This window comes from Solenopsis invicta, chromosome 2, assembly GCF_016802725.1.
Source record: "Solenopsis invicta isolate M01_SB chromosome 2, UNIL_Sinv_3.0, whole genome shotgun sequence".
NCBI lineage: Eukaryota > Metazoa > Arthropoda > Insecta > Hymenoptera > Formicidae > Solenopsis > Solenopsis invicta.
The window spans coordinates 14,424,787-14,449,862 of record NC_052665.1 but is presented as its reverse complement, the minus strand read 5'-3'; the positions used below and the strand labels follow the sequence as shown (position 1 = coordinate 14,449,862).

The 25,076-nt window shown below is 41.5% G+C and overlaps 1 protein-coding gene across 7 annotated transcripts in view; it reads right to left on the bottom strand.

The window, feature by feature from the left end:
- LOC105197401 (amyloid beta A4 precursor protein-binding family B member 1-interacting protein) overlaps positions 1-25,076 on the bottom strand; it is a 129,149-nt gene that overhangs the window by 5,960 nt on the left and 98,113 nt on the right. For 5 of the 7 annotated variants that reach the window (XM_011163724.3, XM_039446158.1, XM_039446159.1 and 2 more), the window contains 8 exons: positions 20,381-20,480; positions 3,042-3,209; positions 2,695-2,850; positions 2,193-2,426; positions 1,530-1,759; positions 1,249-1,401; positions 486-998; positions 29-403 (listed from right to left, as the gene is read on the bottom strand). In XM_011163724.3, the coding sequence (XP_011162026.1) occupies positions 29-403; positions 486-998; positions 1,249-1,401; positions 1,530-1,759; positions 2,193-2,426; positions 2,695-2,850; positions 3,042-3,209; positions 20,381-20,480 (1,929 nt within the window). Of the gene's footprint in view, positions 1-28; positions 404-485; positions 999-1,248; positions 1,402-1,529; positions 1,760-2,192; positions 2,427-2,694; positions 2,851-3,041; positions 3,210-8,265; positions 9,202-20,380; positions 20,481-23,115; positions 24,271-25,076 lie in introns of those variants that run through there. The other 2 variants (XM_026131241.2, XM_011163726.3) reach the window with 2 other exon arrangements.

Genomic DNA, 25,076 nt, shown 5'->3' with positions numbered 1-25,076 from the left:
TGTGAAATTCCTTAATAATATAAATTACCATGCACGGTTGTATCGGACTCGTCGGTGTCTTCGAATCTTGATTCTCTGATCTGCTGTATCCCATAGGGCTCGCTCTCTCCCTCACCGGCGTGCCAGGTGGTACCGGACTGACGGGCGTCGCGTTTCCAGATCTGTGATGTCTTTTCAAGGTTCCGGATCCATCGGAATCAGTGCCACTTCGCCGACGACTGTGCCTTCTAGTTAGTGTGCTGGATCCTGAACTCGTCGGACTTGGACAGGAGTCCGGCTCGTCTCGAACAGTTTCACCGACTTCCTTCAATTGCCTCGTAATTGACGTAAGAGGTAATTTCGGATTCATAGACGGTTTTCGCTTTATTGTGCCGGTTGGGAACTCACCGCATTCGAAGGCCACCTGCGAACAATCAATATGTAAGAATTAAATAATTGTGATCTAGCAGTTATATAGAATAACAATGTTTTTTAATCGTATTTACCTCACAACTACTAGGTGCCCCGTCAGACAGGCATCCACTAGAGCTGGAGCTGCTCGCTCTGCTCAGCCTGCCATCGTTATTGTAGCTCTGCCGTTGTTCCGGATTATAACTTTGTCTCTGACCATCGTATTGTCTTGTCGTGGCGATTACCGTTTCATTACTATGCCTTGTGTTCTCCGCGAACTGTCTGGCGTTATCATTTGTCGTGTTATACTGGGTCTGATTCGGTGGCGTAGCAATAGAACTGACCGAGCACGATCTGGCGTGTGCTAACAAGTCCAGGTCTTCCTGTGCCAGTTCGTCCACGAGCGCCCGATAGTTCTCCATCAGCTGCCTACCGTACTTCGCTACGCGAATGCCAACCATCCATCGCTCCAAGGACGCATTGTCCTCCGCGCAAAGGAACTTGATGTACTTGGTGGATTTGGGTTGTTGCAACCGTGGATGCTTCACGGCGAAGCAAAAGTCGGTAGGAGCCTTGTATTTTTTCCGCCAACCAACGCCATAATAAACCTGGTTAACAATTATAAACAATATTCTTTATGAAAATCGATTCGCATGATTGTTAAACGAAGGACTTTATAGCAAATAAATAAAAGGATTTATAATCTTAGAAAAAGATAAAAGATATAATAGATGCAACTGCGATTACACTGCTAAAAACCATCGTAAAGAATAGGATAAATGACATATAGCATATGTATGATCGGCATTATTCTATGATGTATTGCTGACTGAGAAAAGATATGAATGCAGCATAAACCTGATTGACGTCGAAGGTTGCTAGACAGACGAGGTCTCGAGCGGTGCGCGCCTTCTCCTTCGGCCAGTAATAAAGACCGGAGGCTCGTAAGATGAAGTGATACCTCTTCCAGCCCTTCTTACTGTCTGATTTCAAGTACAGCGGACCCTCGACCTGGAAGCGAATGGTAATCGATGCAGAGGAGAAGTGGGATGTGTGTCAACGAACCCGTTGCCGTCGTTCGGTCCGGTTGCCAAGACGCAACGAGATCGTAAACACGTCGTCGTCCCGCCGCTGCTTACCTCGGGTACACCGACATTACTACTCGAAAAGAACTCCTCTAGTAGGATATTTCTCGAGTGGTCGTCGTACTCGCCACCGCCGCGATCTGTGGGACCGAGAAGAAATCGCTCGGGCGTGAGAAATAGCTGTGTTTTATCCGGTCTCTCGACGAAGAGCAACTTGTTTTTGGAGTCCCTGGTCCATAGCAAAAGATTCTCCACCAACAGTTCGTGATCCTCGTAAACTCTCTCTGAAAATTTCATCGATAACGCATTCATTATACATCCTGTCAGTTTGCAAGCCAAAAGTGCGGTAAAATCATCTTCTAAGACTCGCAATGTATTTCTTTCAGAAGAAGGTTCAATAAGTGATGAAAGGAATTAAACTTCATTCGCTATTGTACGTTTGTTTAAAGGCAGGGCTATGTTGTAACATAAATATTACTTCATATAGTAATTTTATAATATATTTTATATCATGTATAAAACTTTATATTCATTTTAATGTTATTTTTAGTAATGATGTATAAAAGGCATTCCAAGCATCGATTAGCAAATATCGATTAAAGTGAGAATGTCAACATTAAAATTTAATGTCGCTTGTAAATATTGCCTATAAGAGGAGAATTATTGCGTCACTAGTCTAGCAATTAGCGGTCGACAAATAGAAGATAATAGGCTCACCCATGAAGAGATCGGGTAAGTGTTCGACCACGGCCCACTTCGGATCCATTGGCACGTGGTTTTTGTCCGCGAGCAACCTACACACGTGCGCGACGCTCATCCCTTCGTCGACCAGGAGGCTTTTACCGCTGCCATCCAACGTAAACGCTTTGATGAAGAGCTTCTGTACGCTCGCCTCGCGCATCTTTTCCAACGCCAGGCGGATCTTCTCTGCCTTTGCTCTGCTCGCTGCATCTAAAGATAATTACAAATAAATTTACTCGCGACGATTCCCCGTTTGGTACAAATATAAATACAAACATAGATATAAATCCAAAAAATAGCTTGCTGTCCAAGTATTTTAAATGGATTGTAAAATAATATATGTATGTAGAACAAACGAAAGTTTAGAGAATCAGGATTTGGCAAAACTTGAATTAATTCCAATTTAATTAAAGTAAATCGATGGCTCAATTGATTAATCTGAAATTATCGATTACATCGCAAAGTGACAAAGACTCACCAACAAGTTGGTGTGGTTGCTGCTGAGGAGCTGTGTGCATGGCGGTCTGAGGTGGTTTGTGTCCGGAACCGCTACTACTCGCCGAACTTTCGCTAGACAGCATAGACACCGTGTCCGAGAATGCACTGTCGTTATCGGGACTATCAGTGCGTATACCTAGAACAAGATCAAATATAAACACACATATGTAATATAAAATAATTTAAGCTATGTACTTACAAATAATATGATTTATAAAATTAAAAATAATATAATGACATAAAGTAAATTGCTATGCATGATAAGCAACAAATTATTTTAATTGCGAATATGTCGCAAGAAAGTTTCTTCGGCATTCATGCACGTACCCCCTTCATTTTTGATGTCAGTGTTGTCGCTTGGATTGATCCTTGCACTGGTGGGTCGTCCTGGCCTTTGTGAATCTGGCGCGGGAGTGGCAGCGATGTCGCCGTCGCAACGTCGCTCCAAGGCGCACAATTCACCGAGGATCGCATCCAGGTCGACATCCTGGGAATCTGCAAAAATACCGCCCACGTGTGTTGTACATTTTATATGACGAAAGAAGACAAAAAGTACAGTCACTCTACATAATTACGGTAGAGAACGATAAAGCTTCGAATTTTTAACATTGAATAATTAAATCAATAATATATATATTAAAAAATTTACTTTGTTGAAATATTGTAGTATCTAGAATCTTTAATCTTTGTTTATACACCTCACTGTATTCTAAGATTGCATCGCCAAATCTGCATGTTAAGATACTTTCTGTTATTCGTCATCATCTTAAATGTACATTATCTCTTTACGATTGATCAAAGACTTCGCCACGCGATTTCTCAGGAAATTGTGAACTTGAGTATATCCCCAATATCCGTCCTTGTGCACGCTTGCACTGTATACACGCCATAATTACCACATATCACTATCAATATGTGATAGCACGCATACACAGAGCTCGTCACAGCAATTAGCGAAATTAGCAGTCTGCAATTCAACCGAGTATTTTGCACGCGAATGTTCAGTGTGTGCTGCACGTACTGTGCTCGAAAAAACGGCGTGAGGTGTGGTGATTACAATTTTTCACCAAGCTTTTATCATTCGAGAAATAACATTATATCATTTCGTATTCACAGAAAAGGCGATTTTTTTTTCGAAAAGACCAATTATTATCGATGATAACACGTACTATTGGAAATAATTAATAATCATGATAATGAAGGATGTAATTAGACTCGTGCAATTACGGTCAATCCAAATATGGGATAGTTCCGCAAATAACAAAGCGTAAAATTGTAAAATACTTATAAAAAAATAAAATTTAAAAGAATTATTTTTAACTGAAATTGAGGCATACGTAATCGCACTTGCTTCGCGGAGTGTTTCGTAATCACGTTGGATCTGAGTAGTAGTATGAATTTGTACAATTCACGGTAGGCGTGACACTTCGTCGAGTCGTAAAAGAGCAAGCGAGGACACCGTCGAAGACGCCTCTTTTGCTTTACTGATATCGCAAGTGTCAGGTTGCTACGAAAAAGTACGGCAGCGCGCGACACGATTAATTGATAACGTGCGAATTAGTGTCAAGACTGCTTTGACCAACGTAAAGTGGCCACGGTGAGACTGTCAGCTTCTCGAGCTCATCAAGGAGATTATGAGTAAACCAGAATCTTTGTGTAATTTTGGAACATTTATCAGGCGTGATGATTTAGTTGAAGAAAATTTATGTGATATCGTAAAATCAATGATATAAAATCTAAAAGCCATCGAGAAAGCGCTCATTGTCGTCATAATTTCCCTTTTTTATTTTTTATTTTTTTTTTATTTTTTTTTATTTTATTTTTTTTTTATTGGCAGACGCGACCGCGCCTCTTGATGACACTGTTAAATAGCAATATGACGATATAAGACATAAATATATCGAATTATATTTACATTTAATACACTAAAATAGGCTTACTCTCTCAGCTTCTATTTAATTTCTTATTCTTCTCATTTTAATTAAAGTAAGTTACTTTGATTAAAGTTTAATTCCCTTAATCTCGATACAGAGCACAATGGCGGAGCAGTGCCTCGCGCTCTTTGACATTCTGTTCTGCGTCTTAATTGATTGCAGGCGATTGTGTTCAACAGACGCGTGCAGTTTAGCGTGCAGTTTTCTGCAACTTTTCAGAACGCAACGCCACGGTCATCGGTGAGTGACGTTCACCCCGTGGAATGCGAACGATATCGCCGCGTGAATCGTCACGAGCGACGGCGACGTTACCGCGAAATCGCCAACGTCGACGTTGCGAATGCGAAGGAGAAGCCGGGGGAATCTTCCGAACGGTTTATCATGCAGATTCGCGCGCTCGTCGTCCGCCTCGAATTTCTCACGCGTTGCCCGCGGTGTCCGCGTTTTGTTCGCCATGGAGAACCGCCGAGGGAACTTGGAATTAATTATGGCATGCAATTCCAGCTGATTTGCGTTGCATAGACGCGTACCTATCATGAATATAGAAGAAGTCTCTCTTATTCCGATATATAACGGATTATATTAAAATTAATATTGGTTTAATCCGCCGCAATTTGCATCTCCTTTAAATACAGGGGCGATGTACGCGGCACTTAAAGCTGTGATCAGATAATCGTTACGCAGACTTTTTGTATTCCTGACGCGTACATTAAGACGGCGAGGTTGCGATTACGCATTGTAACATTAAGCTGCAAATGTGTCAGCTTTGGAAAATTAATAGTTTTGCAAATGACATGTGCGCGGCGTGGGGAATTCGCACCGCGGTGCGGCACGTTCCTGAAACGAGTTACGAGGCGCGGTGAATGAAAATGAAACCGGTATGTATGCGTTGCACTTTCCACGAGGCGCGGACGACGCGCAAGTTGCGAGTCGTACCCGGCGACTACCGTTACGGTGCGGCGCGGCGATGTTACGCGTACGCATCGTGACTCCGTCGTGCTTCGCAAACATCTCGACGTGGATAAACCTAAACCGGCCATCCGCGTTCAGAAGACATGGGCGAGAACATGTGAGTCACGACTTTCCGACACGAATGCTCTTTGACCATTTTCCGACGCGTCATCCATGACGGAATCCGTGATGGGAAAAGTGGGAAGCGTATGAAACTCGCGAGCAAAGCTTTTATCCATTTAACGTAGAGAATTCAGGAGAATAGACTTCAAAATAAGAAAATGTTGAGATACAAAAAAAAAGTACGCATTTTTCTGCAATAATGCAGCCAACTTTCCGTCAGGAAGTGACTAATTTGAATTGGTAATAAAGGAGCTGTGCAAACTTTTTGTAAGTAATCCGCCGTAGTGTAAAAAGTGCGAAATTGTGTGTTAACTCTTCAGACTAAGTTCGTCTTCAGCGAAAATTTAAGTCTTAATTGCCAAGGCTTCGCCGATGGCGAACCGTCCTAAATAATCACAAATTACATTTTCAACTTGTATTCACGCTTAAAATGCAGAAATGAAGATATTCATACTTTTCGTTTTTTTTCCTTTTCCAATTATGTCTATCTATCACCGAAAACATTTATTATTGTTTCTTTTATTTGTCTCACTTGAAAATTACATAAAAGTCTGCAAATTGTACAGATGAAAATTGTAAAGCCTGATCTACAATGTGCTCTTTGCGTTTTGTCTTGTCCTTTTTACTTTTTGTTTTGTGCTTTCTGCTTTTTATTTCCTTGCTTTGTGTATTTTTGTCACACGAAGCCGAGAGACATCGTCATGCACAAAAGGCAAGGATTTTTCTGCACAAAATTGGCAAACAATTCGCCAAAAGCTTCGTTTACTTGTATCTCAGCTTTATTTTCTTTATCAGACATATTTTTTATCAGACTATGTTCGATTCACCACGATACCGTGGTCGTATTTAACCTAACCAACATGTTTCTTTGTCTTTGTTGTCCGAGATAAAATTTGACGAACTTCAGAAAAGACAAGAAACACGTGATAAAAAACACGATTGTCGGTAAAACAGTGCGCGAAGAGACAAGAAAACAAGAGGCAAAAAGCATATTGTAGATCAGGCTTAAAAGTTAAATGAAAACATTTCAAGCGACGTCTTGCATAAACGAATTTTTGTTGCTCTTTTAAGGGCATTGAACTCGGCTGGTGGACTTTGTCCTGCTACTTAAAATGCTATGTAATCATTTTCACGAAGATAAGACGACCCCCTGTTATTTTTTTTTTTTTCTTTTACGTTTGTTTACACGGCTGTGAGATTTGCCGTGACAGTTTGCGCGAAAAGAAATAATACACATCCAGTATCGATCTCCTTTTCTATGATATGACAAGAGGGTAAAGAAAAATGAGAAATAAAGGATTGGGGAAAGGCACAATGCTGGCTTTTACGAGTCTTGTGGCTGCACCATTATCGGAAGAGGGTCGTCGGAAAAAGATAAATGTGTGTATTGGATAAACACGGGAATGGTCAAACGCATCTGTCAGATTTACCTTACACTAAATACATATTTCGGCGGAGAGAGAATTAATTTGTAATAAAAAAGCATTGTGTATTAATGATTAATTTATAATTTGTACGGCATTAATATTTAAACGTCTTAAAGGGTCTCTTAAAAATTTCAAATTTAAAACAATGAACAGAAAACTTACCGCGAAATAAATTAACATCTCCAAGTCAAAGTAAATTAACAATTAATTCGAAAGCTTTTGTACAAACCGCTGGCTTTCCAAAGTTTAATTCGCTAAGTAAACTTGTGGAAAAAAAGAGATTAAATAGCTCGCAATTATGAAAGATGGATTTTCAATCTAAGGCTTGTGAAATTTCTGCAGTTTGGTTTAATCATGAGGAGATTATACATCACTACGTAAGTTAATTAAATAAAATTTTAACTGATCCTATTAAAAGTTAAAAGATTTATGACGGTTACGAACGTTATCGTGCCGTTAATGTTTCTTTGTCGAGAATTCGCTTAAAACGGATAGTTTCCTGTAAAATTCATATTTGTGTATTTAAACGTCTCGATTCTAAAATGTATAAATATAAATAGTTGTAAAAGCTTATAAATAAACGGATTATCGAAAGCAACGAGCAAAATGGCGAACGTGAAACTTTAATCGAATCTATTTCTGCTGCAACAAGAATTGTTTCAATACAAGGCAGCTTTCTAAGTTGGAGTAAATTATCACATAGACGGATGCGTAAGTGTGACTCGGCTCGCCGCTAATTTACGAATTCTCGTCATCGCGCGGCGCTAAATTACAGCAAATTTAGTCGAGCGCATTGTCGAAAGCTGCGCTTTCCTTCGACCTGCACCGAACTCTTACGGCTTATCGAGCATCGCAATAAATTTTTACGATACAAACATTCAGGCGTTCAATCACCCTCCGCGAAATGAAACTGATAATGCGGACACGATTTATTTAAATTCTCGTTACAATCAAAACAACCGCCGATAGAATAAGAAACATCATCAATTTTACTGTTATTATTAAAGAAACGCTAATTTCTCTGCCGACTTCGATAACTTGCATTCTCATTGGCAACTCCGTCTGCTGCAAGTCGATTATTAATCACTGCTGCGGAGAAAATTTTCATTTCTGTACCTTTGACTGTGAGATAACCCAATATGCTCTCGTTGCTACCGAAATGCCCCAGCATCTTCCACCCTGTCGAACAAGGCGTCGATCCTCTCGAGTACAATGCCGTTTTCCGTGCGATCGCAGTTAGGATCGCACCCCGATGAGCCTCTCATCGGAGCGAAAAAGCATCGTCATCCGATCATCGTCACGAACGATCACAACGTCCGCGTTTTGCATAATCACTTTTCCATTTAACCGAGAATTTATTTACCGAATTATCACTTCATAATCGTAGGCGATTTGAAATCGGTGTAACACAAATTTTTACAGCTACATTGAGATCTCTGCTTTCGAAACGTCCATCGTTTGAGTGATTAACAACGCCGTTTTTAATCTTTTTTTCCATTAGCAAGTAATTCTTGAATAAAATACCAAACGTTGAAAGTAAAGATGTTACATCGCGACGAGAAAGTCAGGTGGACGCGGATTTTCATAGGACAAATACGTTCGCGACATGTTCAATTGATAGCTAATCGATGTTAAATAAACATTTCCATTCTATCTATATCAAAGCTGTAATTACGAATAAGTTGAAATTAATTAACTCTCTGACAATGAAATTTTCATTTAACCAAATAGTATTCCAAAGCGTCGCATGAGACAAAAATATTCCCGTTTATAATGTCACTCGTTAATTTTCAAAGAAAGAAGCCGTTAGAATAAAACGAATTTCTGGAATTTATCTGCGGCAAGCACACTATCGCGACGTTCAGGAAAAGTGTAAAGCGCACGGTGGTTTCGACCCTCTCCCCGAAGGTGCACCGGAGGGTTAATCCCGAGTGTCCGATCGAGCAGAGTCACGACGATGCACTGTCGACGAAGGGATACAAGCCACACGGTGAACACGATGCGCACGTCGCGTGCGACGGCACTATACTAAAGGCCTTAAGGTGAATATACTCGCCTCTCGCCGCGAGTTTTCCGCGCGGACGCACGTCGCGCCTGCGTGTGGGTGCCTCGTTGCCTTTGTGTGGCGTGCGTGCGATTTACGTACGTTAAAAAGGGCTGAGAGTGCATCGGTTGACTTACGTAAACGCCTATTGACTATAAATAAAGCTCCCCTTGGAAACTGTGGCGCCGTTTCGCCTCATCAAAAATGTTCCATCGATCGAAGATATGCTTTTTAAATCTTTTCAAACGGCAATCGACGCCTCGTGTATCGGTCATTTCGCGATAAAGGGTTGTCGATGCCTGAAGCATGAGAACCTCTGTGAAAACTTGATGGAATTCATGGAATCCCTTTGAGCATGGCGATCCTGTAGATAATGCAGGATGAGTCATCAAGGGACAGAGTATTCAGATACTTTTATATGATTTATAAAAATATACCAACCGCGATTTGGACTCGAAATTATTTTCTCGGCATAAAAGATTTTATTCTTCTCGAAAATAGCTGACGATATCCTGCGTTTTTAATTATCATTTGCGGACGAAATTTTGTCACGCACACCGGCTACCGAAGCTTACTCGCTTTAATTAACCACTTGCACTCTAAGTGTCACATTTATGTCACGCGGTAGGAACACGCGTATGCACGATTATGCGTGCGAAAGGGTTGAACGCGCCATTGACTTACGCAAGCTTTTATGAACGCCATAAATAACACAGTATATACCCCCCTCCCTCCCTGGACAGTAATGACATAATTTTATACAATATTACGATGTCACACACGCATTGCGTATGTGTGTGAATTTAATATTTTAAATAATATTCTCAAAATGTATTTTTGAAACATAGTAAACGTGCCCGCGATAATTGTGTTGCATAAATTGGATCGTATAGTAATGGCGGGCTTCGATTACGAAACGTTTAACGAGTCGAGCATAAATCGAGCATTGAGCATTGAGCGATATCACAATCGACGAATACACGGATCAGAGAGTTCGGTATTGATTAAAGTCCGGGCGCCAGAATGACGATTTGATAAATGGTAAAGACGACGTCGGCGTATGAGAGTGCATCGAGGCGTTCATCCCACCGATCCGCGTGTCATTGATACGGAGGAGACGTCCATCCGTCGGCGGAGCAACGAATAACGTGGAAAAATAGTGAATTGATGTCGATATATTTATCGGCGCCTCGCTAACGCGATCGCGTTGGTCTTGTACCGAGGGAAAATTCAATGGAAGAGATATTGAAAATATCTATCGCGCGATACTCTTGTTCCTCGAATCGTTTAATGTACCGTTTAGTCGTACGATGTTATGTTATTGTACTGTATCGTTGTCAAAACGTCGAATGACTTCCAGCCGGCCGCAAGTCCCGCATGAGACGGTGTAATAATGTCACTTAATAAATATGCATCATTTCAGTTCTCGTGGACAGCTTCAATTTCTACCTTTCAGCGCCCTTTTAACGCGTCGTGAATCCTAATTTACGCGCGAAACAACGGCCGGCGATCAGCGCGATCGCGCGATTCGACACGTCGCAATTAGTCGAGTAGAACGAATCGGCTCGCGACGATCGGGATCGCTTTTTACCGCGCGCGGATGGACTTTTTTTACTTTCCCCGATCGCGATCGCGAACGAGGAAGGAAGGAGGGTTCGTTCACCCTGCCGATTATGCGAATATACGCAAACGCGCTTGATAACGCAGTAACCTAGATTAATTGAGCTGCATAAATCAGTCGCGCCGCGCCGCGCCGCGCCGCTTCTTCGGCTACGAATATTTTCGCGCTATTTTCGCAAACGCCTCTCTCGCTTCGATAAGCTAGCGCGTAAACGCCAGCTTAGCTGCATAAATCATACTCGACCCCTTCCCTCTGACCCGCGTGTATGATGTAATACGATCGGCAAGTTCCACCGTCCGTCCGGCGTATTAATTATAAACTGATCTTTACACTGTGTACTTTCCCGAGGTGGAATTACGCGGCGTCTCGTTTAACGCTTCGGATCGTGCGCCTACACTTAATCAATGTATTACAAGCAGACTTAATTGTTAAGCGTTAAAAAGAAATATATGTCAGTTAGTTTGTTCGATAGATTATGGTATTGGCGTTTCGTTTCAATATTTCTTAATTAAACGAGTGATATCTTGCTCTCCAATAAACATACTCCGCACCTCGTGGGAAATATCTATTTCAGCGCTGTCGGGCTCTCCAGCGCTCGATTGTTAATTAAAAGTTATGCTTTCCACCGAACGTGATGACTAATAAACGTTCGCACTTCTGAGAATATTTCAGCGAAGTTCGATAAACGTACGCGATCGGAAATTTCTCATCTAATTTAATTTCACGTTCGAAATTATATTAACTGGCTAAAATAATCTTCACATGTTCTCGGCGATTAGAAAGATGTTAGACTGTAATACTGAGTTCACGTGTTGAACATGTTGTGTGCAGTAACTTCGTTTTGCTCGTAATCGATTGCAACCGTAGTTGCTGCAGTCATTGCGCAACTTACTTTCATCGCGTGCTTTCATCTCGGATAGCGATTTTCGCGATAACGCATCGGGAGAGATATTTTTCTGCTTTCTGAAATTTATTATTAATTCCAAACTTTCAAGCAAAGTTTCGTTCTCCCGATAAAACTTTAATTGCACGAGATAAAACGGATTCGAGAGGCTCTTCGAATAGCGGAGGCTGCGAAGAAAAGTAAATGCCCGCGCGTCCTTCCCCGTTTAATTACTCCGCATTCGAAATTCATCAAAATCAAACCGGGACACTTTCAAGCGCCTCCTTCTCCGCAATTAAACGAGCGCAATTACTAAATTAATTATCCGGCGCGTCGGACGCCGAATTTAATCGATCACTCTCCGACGGGTCCCGATCGAGTTTGCCGGACTGCGAAGAAAAAAGTGGAATCGATTAATTAACGATCGCGCGTACACGTGAGAAAATGTAAGTGTTAATGAAAGTGCATGCGGACAAGCCTTGCGTACCTTTTATTGGCACGATGTACGATCGACGCGAGGACGTTCGTACAGTCGTTGCCTCGCGTTTAAGCCGAATTCGATGGTAGGTGGAAACCGGTCTCCATCGCATCGCGCCGCGTTGTCCGAACGACGAGATGACGGATAAAAGCGATTAACCACTCGCGCGCGCGCGCTGCACCGGTTCGTTTTCCGCTCAGGCTGTTTTCCACGCGGCGTGAAATCGGAAAAGTGCCGGATGCCGATGCACGCACTCGCCTGTGGCTAATACATATTTACGCACTCGGTAAACCTCGCACTTTCTACGAGATAGCGACCGTTGCGAGTAGCCGCTGCGAGCAGCGCATTATTGCCCCCTGCACCCAATAGAAAACGCAACGGAAAGATTTGCGAGGAGATTCCGCGAGGAGACTGCCGTAGAAAATTTTATACCTACAAATTTCCACATAGCGATTTTGCTGAAAAGAATTGCAAAATGATTGCTGTATTTCACTTTCTACAATTACAATGGCGCAGGTAATATTACAAGTGCCTGCGTGTAATGTTCGGAGTAAATATATCTTACAATTAATAGCCTGGAGCCTAATAGATTTTTCGCGAGCAACTGACCGACTTTTTGCACTTTTTTTTTCCTCATTCTATTTTTTCGTAAAACGCCCGTGGTGAGATTCCTGCTCGCTTCTAATTGGCAGCTGATACATCGCGGGAAACGAACGACACTTGCAATGGACCTCGCATGTCGTAATTACCGCCGGCAATTTGTCCGAGCTGCCGGCGGGCAGATTGATTTCCGTCAATGTCGATGACGGTTCGATCGGCGTTTTGCCAGCAACGTTTGCGACTCCGTGAAAGCAATCTCGTTCGCCCCCGTGGATCCTGCATTATCTGCTTACTCGCATCTGTTTTTAATGCAATTTTCGTTTGTACATTTCTCCATTGACAAGGTAAAATTGTAAAAGTATTGCGTTCGCAGATCTAACATGGCTGATTGCAAAGCACTTTATGCATCCTTTTACATTTTTACTTCAACTCACGGTAGCTTAATTTCCTCCTTTATTTAGCCGGTCGTTTCAAATTAGCAGAACGTGCATTAGGGAGCGACGATATTTCTATGTTTGAAAGGGACGTAGAAGTTTCTATGATACGGAGCCATGCAAAAAATGGAAGATATGAAAAAATAATAAGAGGGAAGATAAAGAGGGGGAACCCAAGGTCGAACTACGATCGCGTGTCCAAATGGACTTTGTTTAATTAACTAATGAGCCTCGCCCTCCGTGACGTGACTTGGCTTTGGTTCGACAGATGCACCCTTCGTTGCGTGTCAAGTTTTGTCAGGGCACACGTGGATGCGTCGGAACAGAAAATCGCCAGTTAAACATGAAAGAATTACGTGGTAATTGAATCATTTGCATCTTTAACCCGCGGTCATTGCCTAGAGCATTGAAATCTAAAGGAACATTAACAGATGGTAAAAATCCTTCGGTCGATGTGAAGTAAAAAAGCCTGTCAGCGGTTTCTCTATTTATTTTATTATAATTTATGTAGTATTATTAATTCATTGTTGTATTTTAATAATCTTTTTGTTTTAATAAAACAAAAATTTTTTAAATCTCGGAATTAAATTAAGATTATAATAAATGTACATCTTTGCAAATGGAAAGAGAACAAAAATTTAATGAAACTATTATAATTGTGAGAACGTCAATGGTCACTACATGTCGTATTTCTTAATTTCAATGAGAATATCGCGAATTCCCAGATAATTAAACAAACTATCGAGAGTGTGTATTGAATCGCCGGAGAAAGAAACGTAATTAAAGGTTAAACGTTGAATAATAATCTTGGAATTGCTGCCGCGCGACGTGCAGCTCAAGACGCAGTCATACACAACCGTATTGCAATCATTAGAACTGCACCGCCGTGAAACTGAAAGTCGTAATAGCAGTCGTTTGAGTCTGTCGCAACAGTGGTCTAATCCACTGTGCATTTTTCACAATACTCTACCGTTATTACTCTACCGTCTTGATAAAAACGGTAGCAAAGACATTAAACAGAAATATAAACTACGTTCTCCTTTCTTGTTCCTTAAGGAAAACAATTATTAAGTAAAGAGCATAAAATAAAATATATTTCGTAATCTTCATACGTAACTCTCTTCCGCTAAAAGTATCTTGGAATAAATCTTTGTCATAAGTCATGTCATCCTGCCGCTTCCTCGATGTCTGTCTCAATTCTCGCGGGCGGAAGAACGTTCTCGGATTAGAAGAAACAATCTCTCGGAGAGAATATATTAAAGCGTTGAAAGGGAGTCTCCTCTCCGTCTTAGCAAATACGGCGCCGCGGCGGAGACACAGTACCGAAATGGAGAGTGAATTCAACGAGCATTCGCGGAGAAGCCATTGCGACAACTTGAGCTACGGCGAGACTTAAACGAAGACATTAGACGTCGAATGGGGAGAGAGGAAACATCGTCGTAATATTCACAAACCCGAGGAAATCGACGACGCCGTGGAGACACTGCATTTTCTCGCGTCCTTAATAAAATTTTGACAAGCGTGGATAACGTGCATTGGATTAGACAAGGACATGACGAAAGAGGCGCTGTTTTTCAGCGAGACTTTATGAGTCGGTACTAGAAGGAGAGAAACTTGAGTCAAGTTTGTGAATTACGAAACGAAGCAGCGATTGCGGGGAATTCGAAAATTTTCCTCGAATCTCGGTATTTTCGGAATCGAGTAATTTTATTTGAATTCAATATTCTGTAAAATCTTATTGGATTATTTTGCAATTTGTAATCTGCGCGTTTCGTCCTCTTATTTCTGGTAAATCTATTTATTGGTGATCGGCGAAGAAGCCCAAGTCTTTTTTCTTCCTCTTAACTCCCGAATTAAGTCACGTGCAAAATCGTGCCACTATTCTCACCTGAGTAATTTCAGCTGTTCTTTAATTAAAAAGATAATAATATTAAACCGTTCATATCTCAAAATATAAATCTTTTATCTGACATCTTTATCTAACTTAATATGCTTTTAAGACGAAATTCAAGTAACAACGCCTACAAATATCTACATCTCTCAACGAAGATAGCGGAAGAAATAGCACGGTGAAGTCATCAAGGCATCACACAAAGGAAGCGAGAAGGAAAGAACGAAAGGAGGAGAGAAGACGGGAAGTCTCGGTGAATATTCAGTGAGCTGAACAAGGAAGCAGATGATGCGGGGGTGGCTTAAAGAGAGATGACATTAAATGGGAACATTAGTAGGAATGTCAAACGAGGCAATGACATTCTCTTGTTCGCTCATAATTTTCATGATATCCGCTCTGGATCTTATGAATTTATTTATTATTATAATACACATCAACATTTTCTACTCATTTATATTACTTGCTGGCATTATTATTTGCGAAATTTTAGAATATTTTATCATCGCTCGGGACAAGCGTATTGACTTTGTTATAAAATTATACCTATATATTAATTTTGAAAAATATATTGGGATATAGAATCGATTGTTCAATTTGTTAATAAGTCTTGCGCTTACGATCCTAAATTAATTTATTATAATATTAATTCTTCTAGGCAAATAAAAGTAAACATATACAAAACAATTCTATAAGAAATGGAGAAAGAAGTAGAGCGAAAAAAATAAAGATTATATTTATAGTTTCATCGAACATCTCTAGAAGTACCGCGTTCAATCGACGAGAATTATCATCGTGCTGCCCTACGCTCGAATAAGTGGAGACGTTTGACGGTTTGATATGATGATTTATGAGCGTACAAGGAGAATTGATGCGTTCGTCGACATTGATCCCGTTAACGACAACGATCGCTTCTATCCTACGGATTCCTGTAAATCGGCAGGAGCCGTTAAAATAGCATCCGGTTGCGCTCGACACGGTCGCGCGAGATGAAACAGCGAGACGCGTTTCAATGGCGATCGCGAGCTATGAAATTACGGAGAGCACCAAGACAGAATCGTGAATCTCCGTAGAATAATCGAGCGAACAAAATGGTCGGCTTGTAGGTGAAGCTACTTATTACTCTATAATTTCAGCATGACTTTCAGATGCCGAGCCATAGGCATCGGAGCCATAGACGACGGAGGAAATTGCAAGGAAGCGCACTCTTTTGCATTTTTAAGAGAGAAGGAGAATTCAATTAAAATCCGCTGCTTTATTAATTTTATCGATATTGTTATCGATATTCGCTAAAAATTGTATAATGCCAAGTAGAAAATGATTGTGAAAAAGATATCCGATAATGATGATTATGAATATAAAAAAAAAGAGAAAAAAATAAAGAGATATAGTGGAAAAACATGGCGTGAACGATTTTAATGAATTAATTAACTAACTTAACCGACACACTTTGCCTGCTTTTACAATCAGAGCCTGCTATCTCATTATCTTTGCATAATTCAGGATAACCGTTTCCTATTTTCCTACCTTGTTCTGGATTTTGTTCTTTTTTTCTTCCGTCGGTGATGCACTCCGCCGACTTTGTGGCCATTGATACTCTCGGCGTAGCCTCATAAATAATTAAATATTCTGCGCGGCACGCCGCATAAATTACTCTTAGCGCGTTTAACGGATAATTAAGTCTTTCCGCGCGAATAAATTACTTGTCACGCTTGAATTCGAATTACCGAGCATCGTCCGAAAATCTGGCAAATATATTCGTCTACATTTGTTCGATTAATTAATTAATGACGAGAGAGATTTAAATAGAATCGTGGACAGGGGGATTAAAAAAAAATACAGCGAATTCCCGCAGCAAATTTTGCAACAATTACTTTTAGATATTGATAAACGGTGCAAATTGAATTTTCAGAGGCGAGCGTTAAAAAGCGCAAATTAACGGGCGGCAGTTAACATAGCGCGGCCGCGAAATGGTTTCATACGATCGTGCGAGAGAGGAAACGTGGAAACGTGCGCGAGCAATAAAATACCCGCGGGCTGTGCCCAGGGTAAAACCAGCGAAAAGGAACCGTGAATGGCCGCGATGCATTAAACATTCCCGCCTCGTTTCCCGACGGCGTCGTTCACTTCGTAGACGGATTCGTACCACTGGTACGAACCTTCCGCGCCCGATGCCTTATTGATATTCTCGCCGGTAACGACGGTCAAAACTCTCGCAAATAGATTGAGATCCGATTACGCTAATGCACACGCATTACCATTAATTTAACGACGTTACGTGGCCGCTTCGTTACGTCGCTTCGCGAAGCCGCACGCGATACGCTCGTGTCGATTGTATGTATCTTATTCGCAATCGGAATTAAAGAAATTTCACGTCGCAATTAAAGCGGATTTAATACGGTCGGTGATGCCCCGTCATGACCGCACTCGCGGACCAAATCCCATCGCTGGAACTTAATTTCTCAATTCCGCGCTCAAGAGAGGAAAGTTACCTCTGTCAGATTCAGAGAAGGCGACGAAAAAATCCGTTTCGACGCTGATTTCACAGATTTCCCGCGAAACCGCGCGACACTCGCAATTACGTCACGCGACGTATCCATCAGTTTTTCGCCGAGAGCGAACGGTCGTTACGATTTCGTTCGCAACCCTTCGAGGATGCTTTACGAGCGCGATTCACCGGTGCTACCGTAATCGTAATGTTGCGCTTTACGGGCGCTTTATCGCGCGCGCGTGACTTTGCGTCGATTCGCCGTGATTTAAGGGTGGCCCCTCGCGAGAGAATATTGCCGGTGGATTCCAATAGCAGCGGGCCCGTCTAGACTCGGTGTTGCTCACCCAGGATGCACGGGCTTGCAATATCAGTTTAACGATGTCAACGTGGAGCGTAAGAATGTCCTCGAGCTTACGAAAGTGCCGTTGGCTATGGGGACCATAAAGAACCGGCAACGATACCGTACGACGCATCTGTTCAGCTCGTTACAGGTTGATGGAAATTTCGTTTTTATTCAACATATAAAATAAATCTTTTCCAAAAAAATATATACATGTATGTTTATAAAATATTTGACGAAATCGAATGCGAATATTTTTTAGAGAGAGAGAGAGAGAGAGAGAGAGAGATGGGGGAATTTCTTCTCGATATTAGTAACAAGTCATGATGTCGTCTTATCCGAGAAATACCAGAAGTGCGAACAAATTGCGAAAATAGGAAAGACGCGTGCAGTTTAGCAGCGCGGATTGCAGCGACGCCCGTCTGGCGTGCTATTTTAATGCGGGAGATGATCGATTAAGTATTCCACGTGCGGCAAGGCGCGTGGCCGTAATTGAATGCACGTCTCAGGATTTTTCACGCATCGCGAAACCCAAGCATCACGCCCTGAAAATACCGTAACGAGAATTCCGACGACTTACGGTGGGGGTTTGTTTCATCGTGCTTTACGATCTACCGACTACTGCGGGCGTCAGTAGTTCTCAAATTGAAATGCGAGAACGTTTCGTAAACTCTTGAAATCTCCAAAATTGTGAAGTTTTAATTTAAAATGTGTAAAACTTTAATTTGTATCTATTCATATTTCAGGTGTCTTTCAGTAAGTTATTTTGCATTTACAATGCCTTGATACAGAATAATTTTTGGTTCCGGAATTTAATTTCACAACATTGCAAGTTCCCGTTTTCTGTGGTGCACGCGTCAGAGACACGGGTATATCAATATTCACGATTATTTTGGTTAAATCATGAATTTGTGAAAATAACTCTTCCGATGAAACGGAGATATATTGAGTTAACTAAATATTATACCAATTCTGGATGCATAAATAAAATCAAAACGCAACGTCCAAACCCCGAAATGTTTAAAGCGAGAGCAGCAGAGGAGCCTGAGCACCTCTGCCGTACGGTGTGTGAAATACTAAGGCCATACGCGTGTCACGCTTAGGGGCCACAGTTCCCAGATGAATCATTAGCCGGAGAGGCAAAAATAATAATCCTACCTCTGCGATAAATCTACCCCATTATATGTAACTCTCGATCTTTGCATCGCACAACAACAATATATCACCGTATCGATTGTCCGCCCCCAGGTTCTGCATCGAGCGAGTCGAGAGCTTGCAGCGGTAACGACGCAGAGATGAAGAAAGATCGCTATGGCTACGCACGCACGCATGCACGTACGCTCTTTCGCGAATCTTCCGGCGCAAGCCGAACCGCCTGTTCCTCCGCGTGTAATCGCGTTTCGCGCAGTTATACTCGTATGCACGCGTGGGCGAAGGTGAGGTATGAGAACAGAAATCGAGAGGGAGAATCGTGATTGCAACGGCGTATAATGAGAGGGCAATATTCATAGAATCACGAGGCGGATAAAGCAGAATGTTTATAAATGTATAGAATAAAAATATTAAAAAAAAACAAATACATCTCGCTTGTTTTGATTAATCGCGGTATGTTATAACATATACGAATAAATAAAAAAAAAAGGTAGAGGAAATTTATACTCGAGCGCGAACTATTTTCCAAATGAACAATCGGGTGAGTATTATTATCGGAACTGGAAATATCTCAAAGGCAAATACATTGGATTATATGGACGATCAAAGCCGACCGCAAATTAATTTCATGCCGCTCGAGAAAGCAGCAGTCAATCGACCATGGGGGCGGCATAAAGTCGAACCGGTAATAGCCGCCTAAACCGGAAACAAATGGCCGAAATAAATTTTTGCGACAGGAAGATATGTATCCGCGTCTCGTTAGCCGGCTCGCCGATCGATCTTTGTCGCGCGATTAATGTCTCCTCGGAGCGAAATCCGCGTAGAAGCTGTGCAAGAGAAAGAGGGAGAGAGCCGCGCAGGAAGCGTCTGAAAAATTCATCGCAGGAGACGACCGCTTCCTGCCTTCGCGGGAAATCGAGGAGGAACGAACGATGAAACTGGAATGCGTGCGAATATTCAGGGCAACGAAATAACGAAAGAAGAGCTGCCGATCGATCTGCGGGCTTCCACCATCTACTTGTTGGGGCGAGGAAAATCGAGCGTGGAGAGAAAAAAAAGCGGGCGGAAAATCAGGGAGAAGTCATCAGGCGATCCGGACGGCTCGAGTGGTTGACACACACACACACACACACACACACACACACACACACACACACACACACACGTCGTTCAAAGCGACTTTTCGTCCCACGCACTCGGGGGACACGCATCTCTGGCACGTGTGAAGATCGCCGACAGATCGAGTGACTTTTCCGGGAGGAAAGCGGGGTCGATAAACCCCGAGCGAGCGAGTACTTACCTTCGAGATTCGCCATGGAGAACCTGTAGCTGTCGATCCTCGGTGTGTTGATGTCCGAGTTAAAGGGCCTGAGAGTCGCCGAGCTCACATTTTCAAGACCCTGCAACACGAAAGGTAGCAAACACGTTAGCTTTACTCCCATTGCAATCAAGGAATGTGACTTGTCGCAGCGCGTTAAGCAAACTAGGGGCAATGACCGTCTGTCCTCTCAAAGGGATTCGTTGATGGGGAAGATTAAAAGTCTCGCTTCTATCCTAAATGGCCTAATAAATGTAGTAATAGATTTATAAGAAAATACACGAATATTGAAACAGTAACTTTAATGTTTTTGACAAATCATGAATGTAAGATATTTTCTTTTTTTTACGATCAATACGAGTTTCATCTTTAACTTCTTTTTTAAATCAAGTTTGTATGGCGAAGCAGACACGCGAATATATTCTTGGATGCCTGAGTTGCCAGGCACGAAAAATGTGGTGTCATGTACCGCGTAGTGGAAAAAAGTGATATTCAAATCGAATCCGCATCGGGAAGTAACCTCGGAATTTCCCCGACCTTCTCGTCTTAGAAATCCAAGTCGATCCGTCTTAGAAATCCAAGTAATCCTTTCGGAATTCTTTCACATTTCCAATCTCCAAATGCGGATGAGATTCGTTCGATCGAAGTACTCGCGCTCGTAAAGAGACTTCCCGGCACGTGCGACTTTTTTCATTCTTTTATAAAATAAAATGGTTAAACTGTATTTCGTGTGACACATTTTTTTTTTTTTTTTTTTCATATCACAGAGAAATTTCGCTGTAGACACGTGCACATCGAACGCGCGAACATAAATCTTCTAAAAAAATAATAACAAAATTAACCAAGCCAACCATTGGCAATTTTTATATGTTCAAGCAGCTAATAAAAATATTCCGCACTTCAAGAAACAAAACAACAGCTGAGTTTTAAGCAGTTTATTTTTAAAACTGTTGCTGCGCAAAATGTCCCACTTTGGGTCTCGTGATCCTCTCGTATTTTTATTAGAGGTAACTCTTATTAGAGATAGAAACTTTATTTTTAACAGCAACTCTTCCGCAAGATAAAAATAAGTAGCCTTTGTGTTATCGTTAAGTCGGTACGAAGTTGATTAGCGGCCTCTTCCTTTCAACGTGCCGCACGATAAAATCCATGCCAGCGACGAGAACGGAGGAGAACGTTGCTCCTCAGCTTCTGAGGATAGCGTCAACGGATAACGTGCCTTCTATAATCGTGCGCGGGCATGCTTTTATATGGGCGACCTGACTGGGCATGCATCGATAACCCGTATCTAGAGAGGTACGGAGTTATGGTGAACGACCTGGTGGTCACTACTGGGTCACTGAAGTTTAATGCGCGAACTAGGTAGCTCGATACAATGTAAATAGACCGCACTACCACCTTGATGTCAAAAGGAAACTGGCGCGTCGTAAATTGTCTAGAAGAATTTATAAACAGCGGCAATGGAAGCATGAATACACAAGCGCGCATTGTTCTCTGAGCATTGCGAAATTATAGTTAGCAGCCCGGGAGTTCGTTTAGGTATAGACCTGAAGTCCCGTGTGTGTATGTGTGTTAATCACCAGATATTTCAGATGCAGAATATTTGTTTCAATACACAACCACAGAGAATTTCACGATATTATATTATTACAAATTACACGTGCCACACGACCTCAATTGCGGTTTGCAAACGCGCCAGTGTATTTGATATAATTCATAAAATGAAGATATATTTAAAGGGTGAGGGGGAGAAGGATATTCCTCGGCAAATTTTCCAAATTGTTAATCACGCTCGTTTATTATTTTATTATCGTAAATTTATATCATTTTGTTCCTTTGTGAGAAACAATTATAAAATAAAAAGGAAAACCATTTACAATTCCGTTGACGTTTGCATTTAAAGGCACCTATATCGCTATCTGTGGTATAATTTTTTTCGGACTGTCAAATTTTTAATTGCATTCATGGCTCGTGTTCGCTTCCTGGATCCGATACTTGTACCGTATCGGCGATGAGCTCGGTGTGGGTGTGGTGAACGACCCGTTAACCATCATTCGGCCAACCGACGCAACAATTAGATCCGCACGGATAATGCTCTTCCTGTAACGCGAAACCCGCGGACGTTACGCCCGTGTCTCGTTTCGTGCGTATTCACGTATTCCGTACTATCACCGGTTACATTAAACTCTGGAACTCGACAACGCTATTCCATAGTTTTTAATAATATTCTATCGCGATCTTATCGTGATCTTCATTCCAACCTTCCGAGAGAGAGCGAGAGAGAGAGAGAGAGAGAGAGGAAGAGATAAATAAAATTGTTAAAATATAAATGTATAATATAATAATGGTAATAAACTGGAATTTCTGACACAAAATATTATGTGTAGTACGCAGTATTAAAGCCTTATAACAAGGAGATAATAAAAGTTAGGCAAGGTGTGCAGTTGAAAAATTTTACTAAACGACAGAGAATTCCACAAAAGAGAACCACGCGGAAAATTGAGACGCTTCTCGAATGCTTTAAAAATATTACTTTTTAAGCATCGATTCTTCAGTTTATCGCAGCATTATCCAGCAGAAATAGTTGGAAACGAGGCGTCGTTTAACGTTATCGTGAAACTTCAACCGGGCTCCTTTGGGACCTTTATCGCCACATGCGAGCGATTTGCATAGCCAAATGTAAATCCATGAGACGTGCGTCGTATGTATGTACTCACATCTTCCTGCGCCTTATGGCTCTTCCATCGAAATAGCCTGTCCATTTGGCAGGCGGTGGAATCGCGATTATTCCCTCAAACTTTGCGGAAGATTACTTGGCGCCCGCAACTCGTGCGGCTTCATCGACGCCCGGACGTCGCACGTGGACGGCTTCGTTAACACTCGACATATTTCGATTTTGGACGGATCGAGACGGTCGAACGGTCCGCCTTGCAGTTACCCTCTTTCAATAAGCATGGTGTTTCCAAGGATAACAACGTAACGGCACTATTATAACATTTAAATCGCCAAGAAACTAAAGACGGCGTTATTAACACCGCGCTTTCTGCAATCTTTTTTTTTTTCAAAAAGGGAATCGTTTCAAGTGTCTGATCATTTTTTCAATCTTGTAATAGTGGCACTACTCCTCACTATGATTTTATATCGCTTTCGTGAATCTTTTCATAACAGATTTTTTCCATTGCGTAAATATATTCAGACGTTTGAATGGAATTTTAAAATTTAATGAGAAACTTTCTTTGCTTTATTTAATGTTAGAAATTTCCATAGTCAAGAGTAATTGGGTTGAATTAATGAGAGTTCTGTAAAAAAAAAATCATCTTCAAGGTAGAATCTGAGCTATTCTGTCTACAGCCACTATTACTGTTAACCTCGCTGCTGTAGGATTAATTAGATCGCAACGCACGGGTTGAAGGGAACGGACGGCTGGAAACGCGCGGACGGACGCGGTATCGCGGCTGTCGTTGTGATACGAGCACTGGATGCTGATCCGCGAGGGATTCAACGTGGAGGCCGGTCGGTCCACGTCCCACTCGCCCTCTCGATTCCCTCCGCCGCATAGAGGACGGCACCGAGGACCTCTCCGCCTCCCTTTCTCTCTCTCTCTTTCTTTCTCTTTCTCGTTCTCTCGATTCCTGGCATCAGAAGCGCCTGCGCGCCTATCGATTCCGTCGGTTCCCGCAGGAACACCGGACGCAACGCCTTGTTCCCTGCGTATCATTCTAGTCAGAACACTACAGTGTCCTTGGCCGGCGATCCTTTTACCGAAGAATGGAATTTTTTCTTAGCCAAGTCCAAGAAAGCTTTGCGAAACTTGGAAATTGCACGGAAGTTCTTCGAAAACATTCTTAGAGATACGAAACTTCCGACGAGAATGTAATTATTTTCGATTTGTCAAACTCTAAACAAAAAAGAATACGAAATAATACGATCTCTCAAATAATCTTCAAGTAGAAATCTTTAAATTTTTTATTGTATTAATATTATATAATGAGAACAATATTGTTATTAATTTTAGACATCGATAATATACTGTAACAAACCAATTTTCTTATCGTTAAAATAACTGTAATTCTCTGCTGTATTAACAACAAAGGCTTTACCGTATCGTAAGCGTATATTTTGTCTGCTATTTTATCCCGGCGCGTCGGTGAACAAACCGATAGCCCTGTTTACAACCACGATTGCGTGCATTCGCATCCCCTGCGGCAATCACGTTACAAGAAGGTGGGACTTTGAATTAATCCTCGACGAGCTTGCCTCGAGAGGGATGACATGTCGAGCGAAGTGATTCGACGATCATTCAAATGCAGTATTGTCAATCGATACGATTAGTAATAAATACGATATGTAAATATATCGTGTATTTACATTATTAAAATATAATGCTATAGTTGAGCGCGATTTATCTTTATAAATTTTATACAGTGCGATGAACTGTAACTATTTAATTAATTTTTTCCTTGGGACGAAAGAACAGCGCGCCTACTGTCGATCAATTACTGATGGACTACTGATATTTTTGTGTAATTTGCGTAATTAATATATCTGAATCGCAAATGTTTATATATTTGTGTAACTCGCAATTTTTTTAGATATTAAAAAAAACCACTTTTACCTCATTCTCTTTTGCTTTTCCGTATTATAAAACAATTTAATTGTCTCCAATAGTGTATCAAGG